This window comes from Bactrocera tryoni, chromosome 5 (genome assembly GCF_016617805.1).
Source record: "Bactrocera tryoni isolate S06 chromosome 5, CSIRO_BtryS06_freeze2, whole genome shotgun sequence".
NCBI lineage: Eukaryota > Metazoa > Arthropoda > Insecta > Diptera > Tephritidae > Bactrocera > Bactrocera tryoni.
In genome coordinates, this window is record NC_052503.1 from 70,672,176 (window position 1) to 70,687,946 (window position 15,771).

Sequence of the window (15,771 nt, forward strand, 5' to 3'; positions counted from 1 at the left end):
CCTTCGCAATCTCCCACTTTTATTCCGAAATTACTTTTAATACTGCTAGTCCAAATTGCACCACAACTACTTCGGTTAATTATGCTGTTGCCAACGTACTTGCAATCCGACAAATCCTTAATATACATAAATTAATGAGTCACATATTTCTTATTTAAATTACAACTTTATTCGAGTGTACATATTCAGAATACAATTAGATAACGAACGTTTTGAGTTGGTAACTTGCCATTGGGTGTGTCAGACCACGACAATAATTTACTAACACAAATGCGAGCGTTAAAGAATTTACAGTATACTTTAGGACCGTATGTCCTATTACTACTAACAATTCCATAAGGTTCTTTAAATCCAAATAAATGTACACCTGAGGTAAGTGTAATATCAACTTTAGTGTTGAGTTGTTTAGTCGAAGAGACCGAAACCCATGTCGTCGTCTTCCTCGGACTCCGACTCCTCCTTTTTGGCTTCTTCCTTCTTTTCGGCAGCAGCGCCAGCACCAGCAGCTGGAGCAGAGGCAGCAGCAGCAGCAACAAACTTGCTGGGGTCCTTGATGAACTCCTTGATGGTAGCAGCTTCCTTGAAGTCCACTTCGGTGGCAGCAGCAATAGCCAACAGATTCTTGAAACCATTGGCGACACTGTGTGGTGCCGAAGCAATAGTTGGGTAACCAATCTGTAACGATACGGCGGCCAAATTGGCAACACCAGCTTGGAACTTCGCACGCAAATCTTCGGGCTTGATGTCCAAGATCTCAGGTGAGAAAATGGAACCAGAGTCGTACACTTGGGTTATGGCCAAACCATACGAGAAGGGCGAAATGTTCAACATATTAAGCAAAGTAGCTTCTGAAGCACCAACTTTATCTCCTGGTTTCAAAATGGGCACATCATTGATAATTTCAATTGTACCCTTGGAAATCTTGGTTGGAATCGACAGAGCTTGGAAGAAAGAAGTTTTCTCGGGACCCAAACCAGTGTTTTGTGCTGGAATCACGACTGGCAAAGGAGCAATAGCACCAGCACGAGCAGGTGCACGCACTTTCGATTCAAGCAATTTGTCACGAACTTCAGCCAAATCGCCCTTGGTAAATACGAAACCTACATTGCCCTTGATGTGTGGCAGCAATTTCTCCAATTGAGCGTTGTTTTCCAAATGACCACGGATAGCCTTGCGCATCATAGTATTCTTACCCATGAGCACAACACCCAATCCACGCAGGCTAGTACGGATGTTTTGCATTTGCTTTGAGCCGACATTATCAGCGCCGACAATGAAGCACTTAGGATATTCGTCGAAGAGTTCCTGTAAAGTGGAGTACACAATTTAGTTGGTGAAACCGTATACAAAAAAAAAACAAATCTGTTTTTAATACAATGACTCAGACGTAATTTTGTCAAACCTAACGTGTATCAGGATGTCTGGGTTCAGCTTTTTCAAGCAAGACATCCGGACGATACACATTCAGACGTAAAATGTTATCATCATTGGATTAACTTCAAGATCTTTGTTTTTATTCGTTAGATACTTACGACAACTTTAAGGAAGTATTGAGCTTTCCAGGCTGCTTTGTTCTCCCTAACCATCTTGAATCAAGTTGTGTAATTAGGGACTCGTGAAAAGAATTTAAGAACTGCAAGGTATAAAGAATCTATTTAGTTTGGTGGTTGAGAGTTTGAAATATGCAATTGCAAAGCCACTTATTTGTTATAAAATAAGATGCTTTCCATTTTCACCGATTTAAAAACCTACCAAAGCACAAAACGTATGCTAACGACGGTGACTTGGACCAAAATGGCCGAGTGTAGTGAAATATTTTAATAGTTGGCATCGCATTGTATGATTTCACCAGAGTTGCACTACAATTAGCAGTAGCGGCATCTACAGGCTAAGGGAAAGTTTTAATTAAAAAAACCACAACTTTTTTGTAAAAATCAAAATATAGTGCCTATAAATAAAATTAATGAATTAATGAATTAATTGTGTTTCTTTTCTCCCTTGTGCAATTTAGATTATTGATTATTTATTAAATACTTGTCAACCCAGGCCATAAGTACTGTCAATTATTTGTATATCTGGCAGCATTATCTATATGTCTGTGGTAGACGTCAGTGGAAAGCAAAAGATTTGCTCAGCGTTTGTAGAAAAGACGCAAATTGTGTGAATATTTTCAAAACTTTTCGATAAGATTGGATATTGGTTTATAGAGGTGATCCTTGTGGAAAAATATAATTGGTCACTAATCCGTACATTTGCATATCAACAAAAATTGGGAAATCGACGTAATTATTGCTTGTGCATCAGAAGTGTAGTTATGTAGAATGTGTGTTTTATGACCATGAAGGTCCAAATTTAAGGCTTTTAAAATATTTGTACTTTGAATTCATCAGTCACAAAATTGTCTATGCGAAATAGGACTTCCAACTTCATTGCCTTAAATAAGTGTACTATATGAGAAAATTAGATTTTAAGTAAAGCAAAATAGAAAGTGAAGAAAAATTTTGTATTTAACTTATGCATTCAATACGCTAGCATTATTATTTATATTCTATTGTTTATGTTTTAAATCGAACTATTATTTGTTTTGTTTATGGCTAGGATAAGATTTTCACGGCCAAATGTGTATTCTCTGTGGTATTGCTTTGCTATATAATATGTTTATCAAAGATTTGGCAGGACTGAAAGAATGACAGCTGTTGTAATTATCGAGGGAAACGTTATTGACAAATGTGTTACAATTTGCTAGTACAAAATTTTTTGTTTTTAATATTTTTTATATTTATGATATTTCAGGCTTTCATTTCCCTTTTCCAATAGGTTTCAGCAAATTCTCTTTAAGTTCTTTATAACACTTTAAATATATATAATAAAAATACAAATAATTCAAAGACTTCAACAAAGAGATGCTGACCGTTAGAATCATATTTATGGAATTTTTTTTTTGTTTTGCAGGTAGACAGAGAGTATCTTGAAAGCAAAGGCAAAACTTTTTGTGACCTGTCTATTTGATAGACGTCAAAGGACAAAGAAAGAGATAAAGGACGCTTGGCGGAACATGCAGCATCAGTTATAAAAAAACAAAGGAACAAAAAAAGCAAAAACTTTGTAAGAGAACCAAAAAACTAATTGAGAGTTCATTTGCCTTTGTCGTGTTCGGTAACAATTTGTTAATTCAGTTACATCCATTCAAACACTGTGAAAGTAAAACCACGTTGAAGTACTGGTGAAGGTGTGTTCACGTTACCATATCCTAAGTAGTTCTTTCAATTGTACGGATTTATTTGAAAATTAAAGTGTAAAATTAATATGAGTGCATCCGCTGCATTTGTGCCATCAGGTGGATTTGGTGGTACTATTGCTGCCGGTTTATCTCCTATGATGGCTAATCTCAACGTGGATGAAGGTGCAACAGCTATGTCAAGAGCACAACCAATTATGATGGTGAATCCACCTATTTGTCGCTATTTTCAACGTGGTATATGCCATTATGGAAGTTCGTGTCGTTTTTCTCACGTTCTTACGGCCGGAGAAGAAAAAAACAACAGTGGTAATGAAACCGAGGTTCTAAATCCTACAACTTCTTCAACAAACAACAAGAAAATCACAACAGAATCTCCAAATGCTCGGCCTAGCACTAGTCGACATAATTGGATAAATGCTCCAGTCTTCGTGCCGAAAAGTTATCGACCAACGTACCCTTCTGAAGAAGTTGCTGACATTTCTACCAACGAAGGTGCAACGAGTATATGTCCAATCAACAATGAAATACAAAAATCTTGGGCAGATGTTGTTGGTGGTGGAAATGTGGCTCAACGTACAAACATTATTGAAGGAACTGATGCTGAAGCCATGCTTGAAATGGAATGTCCATTTGAGGGACCCTGTCCGTACGGCGCGTATTGTGCTTACGGCATACACATGGAACTTTGTAAAATGTGCGACCAATTTTGCTTACATCCAAGCGATCAAACGCAGCGCCGCAAGCACAATCAAGATTGTTTACAGCAGCATGAACAAGCCATGGAGTGGTCATTTGCTATTGCCCGCTCCAAAGATAAAACTTGTGGAATTTGCTTTGACACAATAATGGAAAAAGCTGGAAGAGAGAAACGTTTTGGAATTTTGCCGAATTGTAACCACATTTTCTGCTTGGAATGCATACGGAAGTGGCGACAGGCAAAACAGTTTGAACATAAAATTACACGGTAAGTCAAAACTGTTTCAAAACGTTATATTGATTAGAAAAATGTAAAAAAAAAGAAATAATAAAAAATATGTTAAAATAATTATAGAAAAGTATAACAAAAAATTGTAAAAAAAAAAATAAAATTAAAAACATATATATACATATATTTAAAAAAAAGTTATAAAAATATTACAGCTCTTGTCCAGAGTGTCGCGTATCTTCAGATTTTGTCTGTCCCAGTGCCTTTTGGGTGGAAACTAAGGAAGAAAAGGATAAGTTGCTTAGCGACTATCGATTAGCGCTTGGTGTGAAAGACTGCAAATACTTTAAAAAGGTAATATTTAAAAAAAAACAATTTTTATTTATCTTCTAAATAAAAATTATATTTCAGGGTGATGGCAAGTGTCCATTTGGCAACAAATGTTTTTACAAACATGCCCTACCCAATGGGGATTTAGTTGATGTAGGCTGCCCAAAGCGTGCACGTAAATTACATCGTGGCTCAAACGATTTCATCGATTTGCTAGATGTATGTACACAAATATTAAGATTACGTGTGCAATAAAATAAATTATAACTTTATTTCAGATTTATTTATGGGAGTTTGTGGAACAACGCGACTACCATTGGCTTGACTTTCTGTCCGGCACCAGCGATGATAGTGATGATAGCGACTTTTCGGAGGAGTAAAAGTGTGCAGCTATTCAATAACTCCAAAGTTGTACAATTATCACATGCTAACATATTTTAATCAATGTGTTACCAATATTAAGTTGCGCAAAGAAAAAAGAGAACCTATTCACAAGTTAGAAATCCAAAAAAAAAATGGTATAAATTCATAATAGTCTATTAGCTGAAGCTGATCCGTTGTTAAGTATGCCTAAAACGGATTCTCAAAATAAAATGATTAAATTGCACATATGAAAAAGGCGGCATTAAATAGATTTCGAACAAAAAAAAGAAACAAAAAAACTTGAATGTAAAAAATATACAAAAATGATATAATCGAGCCAAATGACTCGTATCTAGCTTGTACAAGTATATAAAAACAAAAGCGTTTACATTTATAGGAACACAAGGCAACGAACTTTTTTCGAGTAGTAAAAACTAACAAAAATAAAGTGCATAATATACAAAATAAGAAGTTTCCGAGCATTAAAAAACAACTGATAAAAAGTGGGCATTGCAGAGAGAATAAACAACTAAAAAAAGAAATACAATACAAATATGCTATTACGGAATATTTAAATTTAGATATATGTGCAAATATGTAAACATTACTTTGGTCATTTATCATATGATAAAAATAACAAATTAAATGTGTTAAATATTTAATATATATATATATATCAAAATTAACTACACAATATAAGCCGCATATAACCCACTGGTAGGAACTCTTTTACGAAAAGCCATATCACAAAAATGGCGTACAAATTTCAAATGAAAAAACACAAAAAAAGAAATCCTTTTACATACATTTGAATTTGATTGTGATTTATATTCGTAATTGCCACGCTGACCGCCATGGTGTCGGCTTCAATTGCAATAAACAACAATAATAATAATCTTATCATAGCGCCATGCGCGCGTTTGGGCGTGCGCCTGCCTTAAATGTCCCCCACCATCGCGCGCAACGAACGTGCACCGGATGAAATACGACTAGTGTTACTTTTATTTTCAAATATTATTAGTGATACATACATCTATTTTTTATATAATACCTAGTTGTAAAGTTGGAAAACGCCAAAAGCTTGCTTGCGGCTGGACATAAAATATAAACGCATAGTAATAGTTACAAAATTCCAACTAAAAGTTATGCAAATGTTTGAGCTGGTTAATACATTTTCTCATGCATTCATTTAAATGTACTAATCACGCCGTTAAATATGTAGTTTCTTGTCCTATAAACCACATGTTCGCCTTTATGAATTTTGTTCTTTCGTATTTATGTTGAAGTAATTGAACACTGGAATTCAGTATATACTTAAGTTGTTATTTGCTTAAAAAATTACGGTGGAGTGTAAAAGTGTAGCAGTTTATTCAATTTTCGTTTTTTAAATTTGAAATTCATACGTATATGCCAAAAAGAACGTTCACATTTCTATTTTTTATTTTTTAATTATCAATATTTTTAGTTGATTATTATAAAGATTAAAAGTTAAATTGTTCTTAATCTATTTACCATATTTTTTCATTTCACCTGTTGTCTGTTAAATGTATTAAAAAAATATATATATATAAATTTGATTGCGAGGAATAAAATCAAACCCGTTATATTAGCGTTTGTTACATATAAGCGTTAGAATTAACATTATTTTTACAAACAAAAAACAAAAAAAAAAAAACACTAAAATCCCTCATATGATAGATATAGCGTTAACAAATTAATTACAATGAGTTAAAAATGCGCAAAAAATGTATTAAAGCGACATCTTCTGTGTATGTACGTATGTAAGCGCTTGCTTCAACACTTTACTAAAAAATAAAGAAGCAGAACAAATTATAAAAAAATAATAATTTTGTATTTAATGTAACTAATTCTTTAATCATAAATATATACACACCTAACACCTACGATACACAAACACATACATATATATTATATACAAAGCAAACATGGATTTATCAATTACACGATTGAAAAAATATATACTTAAAAATTTATTACATTAAATTGAAAATACCTCCAAAAATTTATGCAAGCATACCCTTAAAGAGGAGCTAATCAAGATCTAATTAAACATAAAAATGTACTGTAATTATGCTAAAATCTCCTCCTCGTACACAAAGTACTCATAGATAACTAGAATTACCGAAAGAAAATTATCAAAGTAAAACAATTACAACAAAGTCTAAAATAAAAGTCTAAAATCAAACAATAACACTTAATAAAAATATAACTTTGTAGGCGAATAGAAACCAACTGCAACTACATATAAATATCTTGATTTATTTATTATAGGAAATTGAGGTAAGTGTGAATCATTATACGATCTGATCAAATTTGATACGGATTGAAGAAAAGAAAATTTCACGTATTTGAATACAAATGCTGTTGTTGTTGTTGTAGCGCAGAAAACATTCGTAAAGGCATTTCAATAAAAATTCAGGCACGTTTCGGTTACTTAGCTCAAATAAATAAGCTCCGCCGGTCTTCAATGGCTTCAGCGAACTTTTAGTGAGAAAGAAAAAAAAAACAATAATAGTAAAAAAAGAAAAAAATCTTTGACTGGCAGCCAGCTGCCATTGACCTTGTGACTTCTATATCACATCATAACGTGGCATGAGAGTCACCTAAGCACTGGCTAGGCACAGTTCCTGCTTTTCTTTTAAAGAGGCAGCTGGCAGCCAGCTTCCCGCGCAATCACTTTGTGACATTCAAATCACATCACATCGCAGCGCGAAAGCCGCTTAAGCACTGGCCAGGCTTGGTGCTTGCTTTACTTATATAGAAAAAGCTGGCATCCACCGCACGACAGTTAAATCACATCACGGCGCTAGTGTCCCCTTAACAGTGGCCAGCCACGGTGCCTGCGTTTCTTATATAGAACCAGCTGTCCTGAAGTTACCGCAAGACTGTTAATTTACATCACATCGCGGCGCGAGTGTCACCTAAACACTGGCCAGGCACGGTGCCTGCGTTTCCTTTATAGCCCCAGCTGGCAGCCAGCTTCCCGCGAAATCACCTAGCGACTGTTAAACAACATGACATCGCGGCACGAGTGTCACCTAAACACTGGCCAGGCACGTTTCCTGTGTTTCTTTTATAACGCCAGCTATCAGCCAGCTTCCCGAGAAATCACCTAGCGACTGTTAAACTAACATGACATCGCTGCGCGAGTTATGACATCGCGGCGCGAGAGTCATCTAAGCACTGGCCAGGCTCGTTTCCTGCGTTTCTTTTATAGCGCTAGCTATCAGCCAGCTTCCCGCGAAATCACCTAGCGACTGTTAAACTAACATGACATCGCGGCGCGAGTGTCACCTAAACACTGGCCAGGCACGTTTCCTGCGTTTCTTTTATAACGCCAGCTATCAGCCAGCTTCCCGCGAACTCACCTAGCGACTGTTAAACTACATGACATCGCGGCGCGAGAGTCATCTAAGCACTGGCCAGGCACAGTGCCTACGTTTCTTTTATAGCGCCAGCTATCAGCCAGCTTCCCGCGAACTCACCTAGCGACTGTTAAACTACATGACATCGCGGCGCGAGTGTCACCTAAACACCGGCCAGGCACGTTTCCTGCGTTTCTTTTATAGCGCCAGCTGGCAGGCAGCTTCCCGCGAAATCACCTAGCGACTGTTAAACTACATGACATCGCGGCGCGAGAGTCATCTAAGCACTGGCCAGGCACGTTTCCTGCGTTTCTTTTATAGCGCCAGCTATCAGCCAGCTTCCCGCGAAATCACCTAGCGACTGTTAAACTACATGACATCGCGGCGCGAGAGTCATCTAAGCACTGGCCAGGCACAGTGCCTACGTTTCTTTTATAGCGCCAGCTATCAGCCAGTTTCCCGCGAAATCACTTAGCGACTGTTAAACTAACATGACATCGCGGCGCGAGAGTCATCTAAGCACTGGCCAGGCACAGTGCCTACGTTTCTTTTATAGCGCCAGTTATCAGCCAGCTTCCCACGAAATCACCTAGCGACTGTTAAACTACATGACATCGCGGCGCGAGAGTCATCTAAGCACTGGCCAGGCACAGTGCCTACGTTTCTTTTATAGCGCCAGCTATCAGCTAGCTTCCCACGAAATCACCTAGCGACTGTTAAACTACATGACATCGCGGCGCGAGAGTCATCTAAGCACTGGCCAGGCACGTTTCCTGCGTTTCTTTTATAGCGCCAGCTATCAGCCAGCTTCCCGCGAAATTACCTAGCGACTGTTAAACTACATGACATCGCGGCGCGAGTGTCACCTAAACACTGGCCAGGCACGTTTCCTGCGTTTCTTTTATAGCGCTATCAGCCAGTTTCCCGCGAAATCACCTAGCGACTGTTAAACTAACATGACATCGCGGCGCGAGAGTCATCTAAGCACTGGCCAAGCACAGTGCCTACGTTTCTTTTATAGCGCCAGCTATCAGCCAGTTTCTCGCGAAATCTAGCGACTATTAAACTGCATTACAACGCTGCGCGAGGGTCACCTAAGCTCTGGCCAGGCACATTGCCTGCGTTTCTTTTATAGCGCCAGCTGGTAGCCAGCTTCCCGCGAAATCACCTAGCGACTATTAAACTGCATCACAACGCTGCGCGAGAGGCACCTAAGCACTGGCCAGGCACATGGCCTGCGTTTCTTTTATAGCGCCAGCTTCCCGCGATATCACCTAGCGACTGTTAAACTACATCACATCGCGGCGCGAGGGTCACCTAAGCTCTGGCCAGGCACGGTGCCTGCCTTTCTTTTATAGCGCCAGCTGGCAGCCAGCTTCCCGCGAAATCACCTAGCGACTGTTAAACTGCATCACAACGCTGCGCGAGGGTCACCTAAGCTCTGGCCAGGCACATTGCCTGCGTTTCTTTTATAGCGCCAGCTGGCAGCCAGATTCCCGCGAAATCACCTAGCGACTGTTAAACTGCATCACAACGCTGCGCGAGGGTCACCTAAGCTCTGGCCAGGCACGTTGCCTGCGTTTCTTTTATAGCGCTATCTTGTAGTCAGCTTCCCACGAAATCACCTAGCGACTGTTAAACTACATGACATCGCTGCGCGAAAGGCACCTAAGCACTGACCAGGCACGGTGCCTGCTTTTATTTTAAAGCGCCAGCTGGTAGCCAGCTTCCCGCGAAATCACCTAGGGACTGTTAAACTACATCACATCGCGGCGCGAGGGTCACCTAAGCACTGGCCAGGCACGTTGCCTGCATTTCTTTTATAGCGCCAGCTATCAGCCAGTTTCCCGCAAAATCGCCAAGCGACTGTTAAACTACATCACATCGCGGCGCGAGGGTCACCTAAGCACTGGCCAAGCACAGTGCCTACGTTTCTTTTATAGCGCCAGCTATCAGCCAGTTTCTCGCGAAATCACCTAGCGACTGTTAAACTAACATGACATCGCGGCGCGAGAGTCATCTAAGCACTGGCCCGGCACGTTTCCTACGTTTCTTTTATAGCGCCAGTTATCAGCCAGCTTCCCGCGAAATTACCTAGCGACTGTTAAACTACATGACATCGCGGCGCGAGTGTCACCTAAACACTGGCCAGGCACGTTTCCTGCGTTTCTTTTATAGCGCTATCAGCCAGTTTCTCGCGAAATCACCTAGCGACTGTTAAACTAACATGACATCGCGGCGCGAGAGTCATCTAAGCACTGGCCCGGCACGTTTCCTACGTTTCTTTTATAGCGCCAGTTATCAGCCAGCTTCCCGCGAAATCACCTAGCAACTGTTAAACTACATGACATCGCGGCGCGAGAGTCATCTAAGCACTGGCCAGGCACGTTTCCTGCGTTTCCTTTATAGCGCCAGCTATCAGCCAGCTTCCCGCGAAATCACCTAGCGACTGTTAAACTAACATGACATCGCGGCGCGAGAGTCATCTAAGCACTGGCCAGGCACAGTGCCTACGTTTATCTTTATTATAGCGCCAGCTATCAGCCAGCTTCCCGCGAAATCACCTAGCGACTGTTAAACTAACATGACATCGCGGCGCGAGAGTCATCTAAGCACTGGCCAGGCACAGTGCCTACGTTTCTTTTATAGCGCCAGCTATCAGCCAGCTTCCCGAGAAATCACCTAGCGACTGTTAAACTACATGACATCGCGGCGCGAGTGTCATCTAAGCACTGGCCAGGCACAGTGCCTACGTTTCCTTTATAGCGCCAGCTATCAGCCAGCTTCCCGCGAAATCACCTAGCGACTGTTAAACTAACATGACATCGCGGCGCGAGAGTCATCTAAGCACTGGCCAGGCACGTTTCCTGCGTTTCTTTTATAGCGCCAGCTATCAGCCAGCTTCCCGCGAAATTACCTAGCGACTGTTAAACTACATGACATCGCGGCGCGAGTGTCACCTAAACACTGGCCAGGCACGTTTCCTGCGTTTCTTTTATAGCGCTATCAGCCAGTTTCCCGCGAAATCACCTAGCGACTGTTAAACTAACATGACATCGCGGCGCGAGAGTCATCTAAGCACTGGCCAGGCACGTATCCTGCGTTTCTTTTATAGCGCCAGCTATCAGCCAGCTTCCCGCGAAATTACCTAGCGACTGTTAAACTACATGACATCGCGGCGCGAGTGTCACCTAAACACAGGCCAGGCACGTTTCCTGCGTTTCCTTTATAGCGCCAGCTATCAGCCAGTTTCCCGCGAAATCACCTAGCGACTGTTAAACTAACATGACATCGCGGCGCGAGAGTCATCTAAGCACTGGCCAAGCACAGTGCCTACGTTTCTTTTATAGCGCCAGCTATCAGCCAGCTTCCCGCGAAATCACCTAGCGACTGTTAAACTACATGACATCGCGGCGCGAGTGTCACCTAAACACTGGCCAGGCACGTTTCCTGCGTTTCTTTTATAGCGCCAGCTATCAGCCAGCTTCCCGCGAAATCACCTAGCGACTGTTAAACTACATGACATCGCGGCGCAAAAGTCATCTAAGCACTGGCCAGGCACAGTGCCTACGTTTCTTTTATAGCGCCAGCTATCAGCCAGCTTCCCGAGAAATCACCTAGCGACTGTTAAACTAACATGACATCGCGGCGCGAGAGTCATCTAAGCACTGGCCAAGCACAGTGCCTACGTTTCTTTTATAGCGCCAGCTATCAGCCAGCTTCCCGCGAAATTACCTAGCGACTGTTAAACTACATGACATCGCGGAGCGAGTGTCACCTAAACACAGGCCAGGCACGTTTCCTGCGTTTCCTTTATAGCGCCAGCTATCAGCCAGCTTCCCGCGAAATCACCTAGCGACTGTTAAACTAACATGACATCGCGGCGCGAGAGTCATCTAAGCACTGGCCAAGCACAGTGCCTACGTTTCTTTTATAGCGCCAGCTATCAGCCAGCTTCCCGCGAAATCACCTAGCGACTGTTAAACTACATGACATCGCGGCGCGAGAGTCATCTAAGCACTGGCCAGGCACAGTGCCTACGTTTCTTTTATAGCGCCAGTTATCAGCCAGCTTCCCGCGAAATCACCTAGCAACTGTTAAACTACATGACATCGCGGCGCGAGAGTCATCTAAGCACTGGCCAGGCACAGTGCCTACGTTTCTTTTATAGCGCCAGTTATCAGCCAGTTTCCCGCGAAATCACCTAGCGACTGTTAAACTACATGACATCGCGGCGCGAGAGTCATCTAAGCACTGGCCAGGCACAGTGCCTACGTTTCTTTTACAGCGCCAGTTATCAGCCAGCTTCCCGCGAAATCACCTAGCAACTGTTAAACTACATGACATCGCGGCGAGAGAGTCATCTAAGCACTGGCCAGGCACAGTGCCTACGTTTCTTTTATAGCGCCAGCTATCAGCCAGCTTCCCGCGAAATCACCTAGCGACTGTTAAACTAACATGACATCGCGGCGCGAGTTATGACATCGCGGCGCGAGAGTCATCTAAGCACTGGCCAGGCACAGTGCCTACGTTTCTTTTATAGCGCCAGTTATCAGCCAGTTTCCCGCGAAATCACCTAGCGACTGTTAAACTACATGACATCGCGGCGCGAGTGTCCCCTAAACACTGGCCAGGCACGTTTCCTGCGTTTCTTTTATAGCGCCAGCTATCAACAAACACTGGCCAGGTACAGTGCCTGCGTTTCTTTTATAGCGCCAGCTGGTAGCCAGCTTCCCGCGAAATCACCTATCGACTACTAAACTATATGACATTGCGGCGCGAAAGTCATCTAAGTACTGGCCAGGCACAGTGCCTGCATTTCTTTTATAGCGTCAGCTGTTAGCCAGCTTCCCGCGAAATCACTTAGCGACTGTAAACTACAACACATCGTGGCGCCAGAGTCATCTACGCACTGGCCAGGCACGGTGCCTGCGTTTCTTTTATAGCGCCAGCTGGCAGCCAGCTTCCCGCGAAATCACCTAGCGACTGTTAAACTACATGACATCGCGGCGAGAGAGTCACCTAAATACTGGCCATGCATGGTGCCTGCGTTTCCCTTATAGCGCTGCTGTCAGCCAGCTTCCCGCGAAATCACCTATCGACTACTAAACTACATGACATTGCGGCATGAGAGTCATCTAAGCACTGGCCAGGCACAGTGCCTACGTTTCTCTTATAGCGCCAGCAGGCAGGCAGTTTCCCGCGAAATCACCTCTTGACTGTTAAACTACGTGACATCGCGGCGCGAGAGTCACCTAAACACTGGCCATGCATGGTGCCTGCGTTTGCTTTATAGCGCCAGCTGGGGCCAGCTGCCTTGAAGTAATCGCACGATCGTTTAATCACATCAATTCACGGCACGAGTGTTACCTTTACAGTGGCCAGCCACAGTGCCTGCATTTCTTATATAGAGAAAGCTGGTAGCCAGCTTTCCGCGAATTCACTTAGTGATATTCAAATCACATCACATCGCGGCGCGAGAGGCACCCAAGCGCTGGGCAAGCATACAGCGCCCTACAACAGTTTTCACACACGGATACATCGAGCTTGGTTATCCCATCCAAGTCCCGTTTTTATACTCTTGCAACCTGTTGCAAGATAATAAACCTTTGCTGGAATAAGTCCTTTAGCGTATGCCATTTTAAGAGCAAAAATTGTTCAAATCCAAAAAAACTGTACAATTCCCTTTGTACCGAATATTTGGATCTCAGTAGCTACAGTTGGGGTTATAGATATAATTGAAACTTGGAGAGAATCCTTTCTTGATATGAGTATCTCAGTGTATAAAAAATGGCTTAAATCGGGTCAGATACTTTCCTCAACCGCTATGTACCTAATATAAGGACTTTCGAACTTCCGGGAGACTTAATACCGCATATATGGGTGAATATGTGAGTTATCTTAATAAAATTAATATAGCGTGTTTTTCTAATAACGGTGCATTTTTGTGCTTAGAATGAATAAAATCCGGTAAAAAACTTGCCTTAAACCCAATATAACCAACGAGTCTTATGCAACTGAAGATATCGCCCCGGCTTTACTCCTTGTAAGTTGCAAGAGTATGAAATATACTCACTTAGGATACTCTTAACAACTCTGCAATTTTGATCTCTTAACACTTCTGCATCCTAAATGCGCCCTCTCATCAAAACTTCCAGCCCCCATACATTTACATAAGTTAATTTTTGCTTTCAAACCTCTCTTCATCAGCTATGCGCTCTTACATTTAAAAATTACACCTGCATATTAATGTTGCGCAAAGCGCTCGCACACATACGCTTATGCTTTCCTATATGCATGACATAAGCTGCGTGCTCATCATTGGAGAAATGGTAATGGTGAGTGACGCTATGCTTGTTTGTATTGTTGTTGCAATTTTTTAATGTTCGCAGTTGACCTTGAAAATATTATGCATATAATAATAGGTAATGAAGAGTTGTGCCGAATTTTCTAGAATCGTGGAATGCGAAATTAAGGGAAAAATTCCAATTGAGGAATGCAATGTAACAGTAAAAATATTTAGTTACAAGTGGTAATGAAGATGGACACACGTAGTTCTTGGTGGATGTTGCGAATATTTGTTAAAATTAGTGAAAAGTATTAGTTTAAAGTGTGTAATTGTGTTTTTTATCTAATTTAAAATTAAAATCGTTAATAAATGCAAAAATAGTGTCGTGAAAGTCGTAATGTGTTAAATTCCTCGAAATTACAAATGTCTATATTGTGCAAATTTCTTAAGTGCGTGTTCGGGTTCGTTGGTGGGTGTGTATATGTGTGTATGTAAGAAGCTGCATGTTTTTCACGGCTGGCTTGCGTCGCGTGTGTCGGGTATTAAGTGCGATAGTGTTGTTATAAAAAATAGCGCGTGGTGTAATATTTCCAAGGCAAGTTTAAAAGGGTGAGTTTGTAACCAAATTAGTTCAAACTTATATGTATATATAATTTATATTTGCTTGTAAACATTTCTGTCAGTATGACAACTGGTCGATTTTTTACTAAATAATCGCATATGTAGGAAATTTTCTACCGGTCATTCTGAACAACTTCGCCTAAGAGATTATGGATCTAAAACCGAATTCGAGTCAGCGATTTGTAAGGCGAAGTTTTTTTAAGTATTCGACAGTTTTGAGATATCCGAAAGAAATTTAATTCTATACATAGTAATAGTTTGGTTCACTTAAAAATTGTATGTATCACCTAAAGTTAATCGAGATAGATGTAGGGTTAGGTTCATATAAATGATCAGGATGACAAGGCGCTTTGATATCCGGATGACTGCCTGTCTGTCCGTGCAGACTGTAATTTGAATAAAAATTTAGATAACTTGGTATACGTCGTCCTTGGAAAAAAAGTAAGGACGAGATAGTAGATGGGCGTAAGCTGACTATTAACCGAAAATGTATAAGAACCATATCTTAGAAAAGAATTAAGATATCAAACTGTTATTTTGCGCAAAAGATCGATCATAGCAAGCAGTAGCCAGGGACACCTGAGGGGAAATATTTAAAAAAGAGGGTGTGGCCCAG

General features: G+C 41.3%; 2 protein-coding genes across 4 annotated transcripts; one reads left to right on the forward strand and one right to left on the reverse strand.

The window, feature by feature from the left end:
- Positions 1 to 146: 146 nt before the first annotated feature.
- On the reverse strand, positions 147 to 1,856 carry LOC120777965 (60S acidic ribosomal protein P0). Its single transcript, XM_040109584.1, has 3 exons — positions 1,753 to 1,856; positions 1,533 to 1,633; positions 147 to 1,305 (listed from the first exon to the last, which is right to left on the reverse strand). Exons 2-3 carry the CDS (start codon positions 1,584 to 1,586, stop codon positions 406 to 408), a joined length of 954 nt encoding a protein of 317 aa, XP_039965518.1. The 5' UTR covers positions 1,587 to 1,633; positions 1,753 to 1,856; the 3' UTR covers positions 147 to 405.
- Positions 1,857 to 2,103: 247 nt separating this feature from the next.
- LOC120777247 (probable E3 ubiquitin-protein ligase makorin-1) lies at positions 2,104 to 6,534 on the forward strand. 3 transcript variants are annotated; one of them, XM_040108440.1, is made up of 6 exons: positions 2,107 to 2,282; positions 2,953 to 3,229; positions 3,338 to 4,205; positions 4,382 to 4,520; positions 4,578 to 4,715; positions 4,775 to 6,534. In XM_040108440.1, exons 3-6 carry the CDS (start codon positions 3,376 to 3,378, stop codon positions 4,874 to 4,876), a joined length of 1,209 nt encoding a protein of 402 aa, XP_039964374.1. In that variant the 5' UTR covers positions 2,107 to 2,282; positions 2,953 to 3,229; positions 3,338 to 3,375; the 3' UTR covers positions 4,877 to 6,534. The 3 variants fall into 3 exon arrangements, with proteins under 3 accessions (XP_039964373.1, XP_039964372.1, XP_039964374.1); XM_040108439.1 differs by having other exon boundaries at positions 2,104 to 2,209; positions 2,953 to 4,205; XM_040108438.1 differs by having other exon boundaries at positions 2,106 to 2,282; positions 2,953 to 4,205.
- Positions 6,535 to 15,771: the final 9,237 nt, after the last annotated feature.

Excerpts from the sequence above, each read along its gene's own strand:
- LOC120777965 (XM_040109584.1), bottom strand. The coding sequence starts at position 1,586 with ATGGTTAGGGAGAACAAAGCAGCCTGGAAAGCTCAATACTTCCTTAAA. Across the intron at positions 1,306-1,532 it reads AATACTTCCTTAAAGTTGTC|GAACTCTTCGACGAATATCC; the intron begins GTAAGTATCTAA and ends TCCACTTTACAG.
- LOC120777247 (XM_040108439.1), top strand. The coding sequence starts at position 3,307 with ATGAGTGCATCCGCTGCATTTGTGCCATCAGGTGGATTTGGTGGTACT. Across the intron at positions 4,206-4,381 it reads TTTGAACATAAAATTACACG|CTCTTGTCCAGAGTGTCGCG; the intron begins GTAAGTCAAAAC and ends AAAATATTACAG. Across the intron at positions 4,716-4,774 it reads ATTTCATCGATTTGCTAGAT|ATTTATTTATGGGAGTTTGT; the intron begins GTATGTACACAA and ends ACTTTATTTCAG.